This window comes from Mirounga leonina, unplaced genomic scaffold (genome assembly GCF_011800145.1).
Source record: "Mirounga leonina isolate KUSES-001 unplaced genomic scaffold, KU_Mleo_1.0 Mir_93, whole genome shotgun sequence".
NCBI classification, from domain to species: Eukaryota; Metazoa; Chordata; class Mammalia; order Carnivora; family Phocidae; genus Mirounga; species Mirounga leonina.
In genome coordinates this window covers 39,803,336-39,815,550 of record NW_023270854.1, presented here as the reverse complement: position 1 = coordinate 39,815,550, position 12,215 = coordinate 39,803,336, and the positions used below count along the sequence as shown (strand labels likewise).

Sequence of the window (12,215 nt, the reverse complement as noted above, 5' to 3'; positions counted from 1 at the left end):
AAACGGGAAGCGTACATAAGGCATTTCTGTAGCACACCAATGTACTATGGTTATCCTGAAAATCAACTTGTGCACTGATTTTGCATTATGAGCTGAACTAGCCATATTTTTCATAAACTATCACTTTCACTTTAAAGAACTGACAAATTTGGTTATTTAAACTCCTGTATTTGACCTACATTTTCCCAAAAATGAACAAAGTGAGCCAGGCACTTCAAAAACAAAACAAAACAAAAAAACAAAAACTGACAGTATTTGTTGCCAATGATAAAGTTTGAGCTTTCAGGCAAACATGTGATTTTTGGAAAACTGCTTCCCAATAAAAGAGAAATAAGGAGACTTTTTTTCTGCTAAATAATACTGGCTTTGGGAAATAGATACAGCTTAACAAATTGATAGCACTTTATAAGTTTTGGTTTTCATTCTCCTTACTGGCTTTAATCAATTTTTTTAAGTTATAAACTTTAAGACCCACAAAAACAGTAGCTTAAACCGTGTCAACCTAATTGCCATAAGAAAATTGCCAAATTTTTATGACATATCAGTGATTATTCTATGGCAAACATTAAACTTATACATAAGTGAGAAAAACGTATTAGTATTTCATATCAACTGAATTTTAAGAATCTACAGATAATATATTGATGCACCAAGAAAAAAAAAGGAGGACTACCAAGTAACAGAATTCTGATTTCCTTTGGTTAACTTTTTGAGTAACACAACTTCAACAAGTTACCCAAAATACCAAGAGGGTAAAAACATTGTTACCTAACTGCAAAAAACCTTTTTTCTGCAAAACCTTTCAAAGTTGAATGCCTGATTAACTAACATCACCCAAAGATTTCCAACCTTTAAAGAGCTACCTGACAAAGTAAAAACGGCTATAGAATGAAGAGTTAATTTATAAGACTGCCAAAATTGCAGAGGACTTTAAGAAAAGCCAGCCAAATAATTTGGCTACTACTCTCAAGTCCACTGAACTACCACTGTCATTTCTACTACAGGCTTCCAGGGGTTTTTATTTTGCCTAAAGAAAAATCTGCATTAAAGAAAAATAGTATCTTAAAATATTCATACTTGTTTGAACTTTAACGTCAAACTCCTATTCTGGAATACATCAAGGTTTCAACAATTTATGTCTTCTCAAGCATCGTTACCTTAGTTTATACATCTTACTTGAATCTAAAAATTTAATCAAGAAAAAGTCACATAGTAATTCTGTTCTAGGAAATGCAACAGTCTCCACTAGGTTTGCATCTTCCTTCTCCCCTGCAATTCATTACAATAATCTGTTATCACACAAGACAATGCCCTGCTATTAATTCCATCTCAAAATTCTGCACCTGTTTTCACTGTATAAGAGGCCATACATTTTTGGCTGACCCAGGGAGAAATGGTTGGCTCAAAAGACTACTAGTGTCTAAAAAGAAATAACAGGAGATACACACTATTACTAAGGGAACATTAAACTTATACTTTACACTAAATACGTTAACATTAAATATATACCACAAATATTTTAACATTAAACACGTAATAACCAGGAAAAACTCAGAAAAAGTTTTGGAGATGCGATGTGTTTTAATATCCATATGAAGTTCTTACTTTTTATTCATTAGAATGCCCGAGTGGCACCTTTTCAACCAAAGGGGACTGAGTAATTAGAATATTAAATAAGCCAATTCAAGTAGATTATTTAAAAAGTATATCCGGCCCAAAATATGATAAATAGGTTAAAATGTTAAACTACAAACTATCCTGTGCAACTGTCATTTTAATCATTATATTATCTCAGAAATCATCCTAACAGGTAGCAGAGTCTACCTATCCTTGAAAAGCAGACTGAAGAATGGAGCACTGTTTTCACAAGAAAACTCATCGCCTAAAAATTCCTGAAGTGTGGCACAAATGTTCACTGACCCCATTCTAAAAAAGTGACCTAGAACACAAGAATACATACATTCTTGAACTCAATCACATTCCCTGGTGTTGGTTTCTCCTTCATATTTTTAAACCAGTTATTATATCTGAGGGTGTCTGAATAAAACTACGATTAAGCATCGAGTTTAGGCTTAAAGACGTGATATTAAATGAATAAAGCTGTCATGAATACTCAAGAAAGCGACCAGGGCATCCGGGGTCACCACACCTAATTTTGCTACGTCCATTTAATGCAGTCTTTTAAGTTATTTAAACCGGCACAAACGAAACTCACGTACCAAAGCCATGCCCCGAGCAGTTTATCTGACACGTCTGAAATTCAAATAAAATGCTTTCTGCGGGGCCCCTGTTTATGCACCTTCCAAACCCCATAAGTAGGATCTTGCATTTCCTTCGGTGTGACCGTGGGAAGGGAGGGTGTGTCCCGGTGCTTACCGATGCCCGGAGCCACATAGACGAAGTAGAGGCAGGACGAGGAGAGGGAGAAGAAGAAGATGAAGGCGAGGAGGGAGCGATTGGAGACCCGCATCATCCGCTTGAGCACAGACATCTTCCTCTTCCCGGCCAGCAGCTCAGGCTGCGCTCTCAGGCCGGACTTGGGGGCACCATCCAGGCCCTAAACTTCCATGAATGTGCTAAGAACCCCGAGACTGCAACGGGGTCCGCGCGGGGAGGACCTAGGGGAGAGGGCCAGAGCGGGAAGGAGGAATGTGGAGGGAGCGGACGGAATGAATGGGAGGCCGGAGAGCCGGGGGAGGGGAGGCGCGGGAGGAGAAGAGGAAGGGGTGGAGGGGGGAAAAGGGAGGCAAGGCGCGGGGAGGGGAGGGCCGGGGACCGCTGGACCTGGGGAGGCCCTGGAAGGGCAAGGACGCGCCTTTTATCCGCCCGGCAGCGGCGGGAGGAGGGGCTGCAGGTGGGGAGAGGCGCGGGCTGCGCGCCGCGGCGCCCCTGCGGAGAGGCGCAGCGAACTGCAGCACGCCCGGGCTCCCCTAGTCCGCCGGGGTCCTGGACGCGAAGCCCCGGCGCTCCGGAGGCGGCCCGCCCGCGCTCGGCAGGCCTGCGCCGCCGCCTCGTCCCGGCCGCGGCGTCTCGTGCCTGCGCGGGGCTAGCGTGGGCGCCGGGGCCGCAGTCGGCGCGCGCGACGCGCGGGGGCCCGCGGGGGCCCTGGGGGCCGAGGAGCTGAGCGCTCGCGGGCGCGCAGCCTCCTCCTCATGCCGCGCCAGGCCCCGGCGCCCCGCGGCGGCCGCGGGAGCAGAGCGCAGGCGAGGGCGGCGTCCCGGCTAGCGGCGAGCGCGCTCCGACTCCGGCTCCCGCCACGGCCAGCTGCCCGCCCGGCCGCAAGGGCGGCAACCGCAGCAACATTACCGCCGCGGCCCAGGGCGAGGCGCCCCCGCCGGCGCCGCCCCCACTCCGCCCCCGGACACCAAGCGTTGAGCGGCCGGGCGACTCGCGCTGCGGGCAGAGCCGCGGAGTCCGAAGAGGAGGAGGCCGGACGCCGTCGGAGCCGCGTCTGGGTCGCAGAAGGGGGCGGGCCTGAAAGGGCGCGGGAGCCGCGGAAAACCGGGGCCGGCGGGCGCGCCCGGAGACCCCCGCGGGGCTCCGCGCCTGTGCTCGAAACCGCAGGCGGCGCTGCCCGGGCACCCGAGAAAACCTGGAGGCCCCCACCCGCCCTCTCCCCTCCCTTCGCCCCAAACACCGCGCCTCCTGATTGGCCGGCGCCGCACCGCGCCGAGCAACCTGCCCCCTCCTCCCCCCCCACCTCCCCGCGCAGCGACCTGGGCCGCGGCCGCCTCCTGCGTCACCGCCGCCCCCGCCAGCCGCGGGACCCTAGCGCCAGCCGCGCTGCTCGGAGCCGAGGCACAGGTCTTGAGCCCCGGGTACGCACTCCCTCCTAGGGATCGATAAAGCAGGATGATGTACCTGGAGGGAAAAGGGTATCTCGAGGAGGGGACTTCAATGGTGTAATTTCCTCCCAAAATACACGCTCCGGGAACAAGATTTTTTTTTTCGTCCCAGATTAATGAAACCTTCCATCCCGTACTTCTTACAGAAACATACTGCCAGGATGTGTTACGGATCTACATATATCCCCTATAATGGGACTCGCCTTCTCATCTGAAGGTGAGCCCTGGGTAGTCCTACAGTAGCTCTATCCATTCAGGCGGGGCGGAAAAGACTTCTGTGCAGCCAACTGGCCGTTCAGTACTGCAGCACCAACCGGCTTCAATAGGCAGATTGTTTTAATTCCACTCCTAGGCCTTGGTCTCCCCTTTGTTCAAAAACTGCTTCTTCCTGCTAGCTGAATAAATTAGTCCGGAGCCTTAGTTTAGCTATCTCACAGTTTGGCAACGTGAGTGTGAAGGTGGTTCAGCTAATCATGTGGGAAGTGGCTGGATGCCCCCTACCGCCATTATTTGCTCAGTATTTCCAGATGCAGTGGTGTTGACCCATCACTTGATTGCCAGCAAATCTGGTACTTTCTTAGCAAGATACCCATACCTTGGATCGTCTCTTAAATAGTACTGTGTTACATGGAGGCTGAAACACCTGGATTTATAATTTACTACGGTCTTTAACTGTGAAATTCATGGCAAGCTACTACCCTCTGCAAGCCTCTCTACGCGGCCCTCAAATGATGGGTGTGAGACCACCTTGCAAGGCTGTGTATGGAGTTAAATGGGGTAACTATGTAAAATCCCAAGCACTATGTTTGGCACATAAGAGATTTCCTCATATCCCATTAGACAGTTGACTGAATGGAATTGCCAAGTTCAAATTCATTTTTTAATATTTAGTTTTTTTGGAATTCCCTGGCTGATGGGATATTTAATGTGAAAGGAAATGACACTATTCTGTAACATTTTTAGATACGTAAGGGGAATGTGAAATATAAACGGAGCAATTTTAAATGAAAATAAGCCACACTTAAAAAAAAAAATACCTATACAAAAGAAAGAAATCCATGAATGGTCTGGAAGCAAAGAGTTTCCTTCTCAGACCCTGCTGACTTTTCATCACTCTATTCCCATGAGTTCAGCCACCATGCTGGCTTAGCAATGGCCAGGTCTCAGGCAAGGCTGGCTTTTTATAAGGAAAGTTTATTATGTAACTAAGAGGGAAGTATTAACATTGTAGAAATTGATTATTAATCTTATTGTAAGAAATCTGACATCTGTGTATAGATGTGCCTGGCTGGCAGAGACAACTGCCATGGTTACTCAAGTTCACCACAGTACTTGTTAAAACTAATTGGTTGCTAAGAGAGTAAATCTTAAAAGGTCACATCACAAGAAAAAAAAATTGTAACTGCATGGTGACAGATGGTAACCAGATTTATTGTGGTCATCATTTCATAGCATATACAAATATTGAACCATGCTGTACACCTGAAACTAATGTAAGATTATATATCAACTCTACCTCAATTAAAAAAAAAATCAATTATAGAAAAAAATTTTCAAATTAAAAAAAAAGAAAAAGACTGGTTGGCTCTCCCCTGGAGTAAAGCAGTGTACCAGAAAACCAGCTCAGTTGGCACACCCATTAGCACTCTTATCACTAGTCACAGAGGCAGCCAAGCCTTTGGTGCCAGGGAGCCTGAGGTTGAATCCCAATCACTCTCTGATCAAGTGACCTCAAAGATAATCATACTACCTATTAAGGTTGTTGTAAGTGTTAAATGAGTTAATGCCTCTAAAGAGTTTGGGGGAGCCTGGTACCTAGTAAGCACAATTCAAATATTTGTTAATTTTTTTTAATCTCTCTTTTAGATCACACTCTGCCAACACTAAGGGTGATGCTGGTCTCTTTCTGTTTAAAAACCAAATTTCCTACTGGGTCACCCATGAAGTTTCTAGCTGTCTGAAGGATGCCTCAGGATCTCAGCCCATTTGTAAAGCCAAAATCCATGAAATACTCAGAGCTCAAGGAACGCTAACCAAATCTTTCCAAACCAGATTATCAACTGATACTTCCTCAGGAGCCAGGTAAAGTCCATAGCAGAGGAATGGCCTTGCAGAAAGTTTCATTTTATAACATCAAAGTTTAGTTTTATAATATCAACAAGACTGGGGCGCCTGGGTGGCTCAGTCGTTAAGCATCTGCCTTAAGCTCAGGTCATGGTCCCAGGGTCCTTGGATGGAGCCCTGCATTGGGCTCCCTGCTCCGCGGGAGGCCTGCTTCTCCTGCTCCTACTCCCCCTGCTTGTGTTCCCTCTCTCGCTGTGTCTCTCTCTATCAGATAAATAAAATCTTTAAAAAATAACAATAATAATAATATCAACAAGACTTTAAACTTATAATAATAAGACAAAACATACAATAGTAAGACACAAGTGAATTTCATTTAATTGCTGTGTTCTGTATTTATTACTATCATGTATTCCTTTTACTGTTTTCTGTCTACGAGAGCCCCCATGCTCTTGAATATTTCAGTATCAAATTGAGTAAGTTAAGTTTTAACTAATGGTTTTCTATTTATGTTAATCAGAAATATATTACTGAGATTGTGATTACAACAAAAAAGAAAAATGTACTTGTTTGATGAGGTGGATGACATTATACTTGGTCCGTGCTGAGTGAGGATAAACAATATCCATGAAGTGTTTTGGATTTGCTCACAACCTTGGTAGTATAAAAATCAGTAAGTTTTTTTCCCTATAAATTGGATGGGGGGGGGGAAGGAATGAAAGAAAGCACATTAAACCTCACTTTTATGGTTAGTTAGGGTTCAGACCTCCATATTACAATCACTGATTAAATATAGTAATTTTATATATTTAAGCACAGGGTCTCAGCAACTGAGATTCATTTAAAGAAAATTGTTGGGTTGATGAATTGTGCTTAGACAGTTGAATTTTTTTTTTACTTATGTAATTGAAATGTAAATTGTATAAGAGTTAGACATTGGCATGAGCTATAAAATGGAATAAATATTCCAAAATATTATTGTGGCACAGAAACTTTTTTTTTCTTTGAGCCCAACATGGGGCTTGAATTCACCTCCTTCATATCAAGACCTGAGCTAATATCAAGCTAATATCAAGATGCTTAACTGACTGAGCCACCCAGATGCCCCCAGAAACTTCCCTTAAATAAAGCCCATTTCCCACTGATTTCCATGATAAATATAATTAGAGTTCTGCTGAGAAAAAAACATTAGTCCCTATATCTTATTTAGGTTATAATAAAGAAACTTTAAAATGAATGTCTTACATTTGAGAGCAAACATAATCACTTTAAAGCCAGACTTTAATAATCATATGTATATGAAATAATATAAACTTTATAATAATACTGTATTGTGGTTAAAATTTAAAAAGAAAACCACTGGAGTGATAAGAATCCCTACTTCAGCAGTTGCCCCAATTTCATACTCCTCTCAGACTGCATAACCCTTGCATCTGAAATCCAAAATCATTCTTTCTCACCATAAGAATGCATTATAGCATATTCAAACCACCTTCCCATCATTTTCACAAAATCCCTTTGGCATACATTTAGCAAGTATTATTATGTCACTTGTGATGAGGGAACTACAGCTCAGTCAGGTACAGTGTGTGGCCTGAGTTCACATGGTAATGAGGTAGCAGCAGAGCTGGGAAAAGAGAGCTGAGATGTTAGCAGCCTTCCAGTGTCCCTTCCACAAACCACACCAGCTCCCGTCTTCACAGGGATTGCTTTGCCTATTAGGGCAAAGTTTTCTAGAAATAAATAGGTGCTCTCCATCTTTCAAACTATCTTTACTGATTTTGTCTCCGACATCTGTGTCACAAAGTATATTGATTGTACTACGTGGTACATAAAGCCCCTCTGTCTGGCTCAAGCAACTGATAAGTCACAATGAAAAATTAATAGATTGTGTTTGCTTTATCCCTTCTTTTTCTCAGCATAATGTTGATTTATTCAACAGATGGCTAGTTTTGCCTTAAAGAGACTCTGAGCTTCCAGGCCATGCCCCTGACTTAGCCCCCAGGCTAAGTATGGATGGAGAAAATCCTCTGCCCATGGCAGATGGAATTAGATTCTGTTGGGAAAACCAGACATTAAAGGTTGGGGAACAGACAATGAAAAGCCAAGACAGGCAATTGAAGGAGCAGCTGAGTCACATACATGGTAGCGCCTGGTGCCTTCCATGGAAAGGGATGTGATTTCAGCACCCATCAGGGTAGACGTAGGAGGCTTCCTCTTCCTGCTTGAGGTTTCCATCTCCCAGGTCCCATGCAGCCCCCTGAAAGCTGAGGGAAATCCAAGTATCAGCACACATATAAACCAGATGCATAGGACATGTGGGCCTTCTACATACCAGCTGAGCAACCCAGCCCTCGAGAGAGTCCTTAAACCTGGCTACTAAACAGACAAAACAATAGCCACATCCCCAGAGCTGCCTTGAATTCTAAACCACAGTCAGTCCTGAGTAACTCTGAGAGATACCTTTCTTACTGATAACACACATCCATGTTAAAAAGAAAGAAAAAAGAAAACCACTCCTGTTACTTGACACAGTTAAAAAGATTCTGCTTTTTGTAGTCAAAATAGCTCATCCTCAGCCATTTAATTTTTGAAAAAATCATTTCCTGAACATTATTCTATTTTGTTGATATACAGTAGTAGCCCAGAACCTTGTATAAAAACAAAGCAATAAATAATTATTGAATGAATAAATCAACACACTCTTAACCTTTTACATAATTACATATATTCCCCTGGGTAGTGTAACAAGGAGTACAAGTTGGTTCACCTTAACTTACCCAGAGCATTTTATCAAAAGAGCCATCTTCATAGGTGAATGAATCATAAAAGTAGAAGATAAAATGCATAGATAAAAAATAGTGTACTATTAAAGTGTTCTTCTATCGTATCAAGAATCTTATACCTGTGGCAGCCAAAAGCAATAAAAAAATAGAATTTAAAATACGGAATAACCTTTAATGAAGGACATTAGTAGGTAATTGTCTATCCATTTTTTTTATCCTGTTTAACATCACAAGGCTCAGAGGATTTTCTCCATCTATTCTTTTAATGACTAAATCACCCTGGGCGGGGAGGGGGCGGGGTAACTAGTTTTAGAGTTTAAATGGCTAAATATTGAAGTGAGAAAGAAGATTCAGGTAAATTTGATAAAAGGATTTCAGTGCTTCTGTGTCTGAAAAGGTAGTTTGGGAATGTTGACATCCTGACCATTCACAAGTTCATAGTCACCGAAAGGATTTAAGTCACTGTAATAAGGGACATAAAAACATAAATTTAAATATGTCAGAGTTAACCAAAAGAAAGGTGGAAGCCAGTCTTTTCAGCCTAAAAAGTACAAATAATACCAATTCACCATGACCAAGAAGGAATGTCCCAGAAATGCAAGAACCTAGCAACATTAGGCAAATTATTAACATAATCCAACATATTAGGCCATTTTCAAGTAGGTGATTGTATAAATATACTACAATTTAATTACCTATCCTGTTACTTGTTAATGAACATTGCTTTTCAGTTTGATCCAGTTACAAATAAAACTAGTATAATGCACACATTATAAACAAAAATTTGTGCATTTCTGTTGGCTATATGCCTACTAGTCAAAATTCTTGACTTCATGATATGGGCATGCTCAGATTTCAGAAATAATATAATGGCAACCAATTCTCCAAAATGGTTTTACCAGCTTACACTCCCAACAGTAGTGTTTAAGGGTTCAAGTTCCTTACGTTTTCACCAACACTTGGTGTAATCAACCCTATTAATATTAGCATTTCAGGTTGAATATAGTGGTGTCTCATTTTGGTTTTAATATTCACTTTCCTAAGGACTAACAACAAGATTGAGCCAATTTTTCAAAATGTATTGGCATACAATATCTCCTATAAAGGCTAGAAAAGCATTTGATACAATCAAGCAATTTCTGATGTTAAAACTTTTCATAAAATAGAGATAAGAGGATATGGTTGTTTGTTTGTTTTTTACGTAGGCTCCTTGTCCACTGTTGTGGATGAGGCTTGAACTCAGGACCCCAAGATTAAGACCTGAGCTGAAATCAATTGGACATTTAACCAGCTGAGCCACCCAAGTGCCCCTGTTCTTGTTTTTTAAAGACCAGGAGGCATCCTTATGATTAATGTAGAATCATCCTCATTCAAATCATGAATAAGACATGGACAGGCAAGAATTAGGCAATGCACTTGGATGAGAATATGAAGAGGTAAAAACAGTGAAAAGAAAGTGAGAAAAAATATTGCTATTTATAGGTTTGTGACCACCAAACAAAGCATTAACTGGAAAACCTGTTAGATCTAATAGGGAAGATTAATAAAGAGCCAATGAACACAATATACGCGCACTTAACCAGTTTAGCCTGGAGATACATGCCTAGGAATCAGAGCTCTAACTGAGCTTAGTTATATGAGGTCCTATAGTTCCCATGGGGAAGTATTTTAAGTATCATACTGAAGCAATTTCTCAATCCTCTCCATTTTTAGCAATGTTTAAGATATCCTTCAAGGGCCACCTGGGTGGCTCAGTCATTAAGTGTCTGCCTTCGGCTCAGGTCATGATCCCAGGGTCCTAGGATTGAGCCCCACGTCATGCTCCCTGCTCAGCAGGAAGCCTGCTTCTCCCTCTCCCACTCCCCCTGCTTGTGTTCCTGCTCTTGCTGTGTCTCTCTCTGTCAAATAAATAAATAAAATCTTTAAAATATATATATATATATCCTTCAAAATGTTAAAAAAAGACTTCTACCAATCTCCTAATTTTCTTTATTCTCTGCTTCCTCAAGCATTTCCTTGAAAGCATCACAAGTGACCAGAAAATTTGTCTTCTAACTTAGCTTCTGACCCTCCTTGTTCCTTTGTAGTAGGTAAAGCACTGTGGCACCATAACTTTGGAAGTCGATTTATGTCAAAATTATTTACCAGAACTCAAAATTCAGGAGAAGCTAGAGCAGAGAAAACAATGTACATTGTAGAACCACTCATCTCAGGATGACTGGGATATCACTCACTGGTTACATTTGTTAGCAGTGTAGTCCCCTAGTACCTCATGGGTTAAACATATGATGGCACTCAGAGCATAACCCTATTAACATATGACGGCACCCAGAGAAAAACCCTATTAACAGGGTAATATGATAGATTATTAAATAAATATTAAATATTAAATATATAAATGTATTGTTATACACATAGCATATTCTATCTTTGAAAATATCATAAAGGCAAGTAGCAAGTGGGAAATGTAATGTACCTGATTATATTACAAAATGGGAAAAATTCAATCAACTTATCCCACACAAATATTAACCTGTGAGTTAACCACAGCCCAACTTGCTGGGGCATTATCAGAGCCTAACTGACCTAGGGGAAAGGAAATTCCCAACGCCAGTCAGCTCTAGCCTTCCACGTGGGAGAAGAGAAATACCCACATCCAGCCTAAGATCTCAGTTGATCTACCAAGTTCCCAACTTGATCTATAGATTCAGTGCAATCCCAGTCAAAATCCCAGCAGGTTATTTTATGGATATTGGCAAACTGATTCTAAACTTTATATGAAGAGGTAAAAGACCCAGAATAGCCAACACAATATTAAAGGAGAAGAAGAAGAAAGTTGGAAAGCCCACACTACCCAACTTCAAGACTTACCATAAGTAATCAAGACAGTTTGATATTGGCAAAAGAAGAGACAACTGGATCAGTGGAACAGAATAAAGAGCTCAGAAATAGACGCACATAGATATGGTCAACTGATATTTGACAAAGGAGAAAAGGCAATAGAATGGAGCAAAGATGGTCTTTAACAAATGGTGCTGGAACAAGTAGACATACACATGCAAAAAAAAAAAAAATGTAGACACAGACCTTATACTCTTCACAAAAATTAACTCAAAATGGATCAGAGACCTAAATGTAAAAGGCAAAACTATAAAACTCCTATAAAATAACATAGGAGAAAACCTAGATGCCCTGGGTATGGTGATGACTTCTTAGAACACTAAGGGCATGATCCATGAAAGAAATAATGGATAAACTGTACTTCATTAAAATTTAAAAACTTCTTCACTGTGAAAGGCAATGTCAAGAGAGTGAGAAGACAAGCCACAGGCTGGGAGAAAATATTTGCAAAAGATACATCTGATAAAGGACTGTTACCCAAATTTTACAAAGAATTCCTGAAACTCAATAATATGAAAACAGAAAACTCAATTAAAAAATGAATTAAAGACCTTAGCAGACACCTCTCCAAAGAAGATATACAAATAGCAAATAAGGATATGCAAAATGCTCCACAGCA

General features: G+C 41.6%; 1 protein-coding gene across 4 annotated transcripts in view; it reads right to left on the bottom strand.

Annotated features, from left to right (window-relative positions):
* Nucleotides 1-3,051, bottom strand: part of B4GALT6 (beta-1,4-galactosyltransferase 6) — a 68,202-nt gene extending 65,151 nt beyond the window's left edge. Inside the window, exon 1 of one of the 4 annotated variants that reach the window (XM_034996226.1) lies at nucleotides 2,377-3,051. In XM_034996226.1, coding sequence (XP_034852117.1) covers nucleotides 2,377-2,491 — 115 coding nt within the window. In that variant the 5' untranslated portion in view covers nucleotides 2,492-3,051. The remainder of the gene's footprint in view (nucleotides 1-2,376) is intronic. The other 3 variants (XM_034996228.1, XM_034996227.1, XM_034996229.1) reach the window with 3 other exon arrangements.
* Between the last annotated feature and the right edge of the window lie 9,164 nt (nucleotides 3,052-12,215).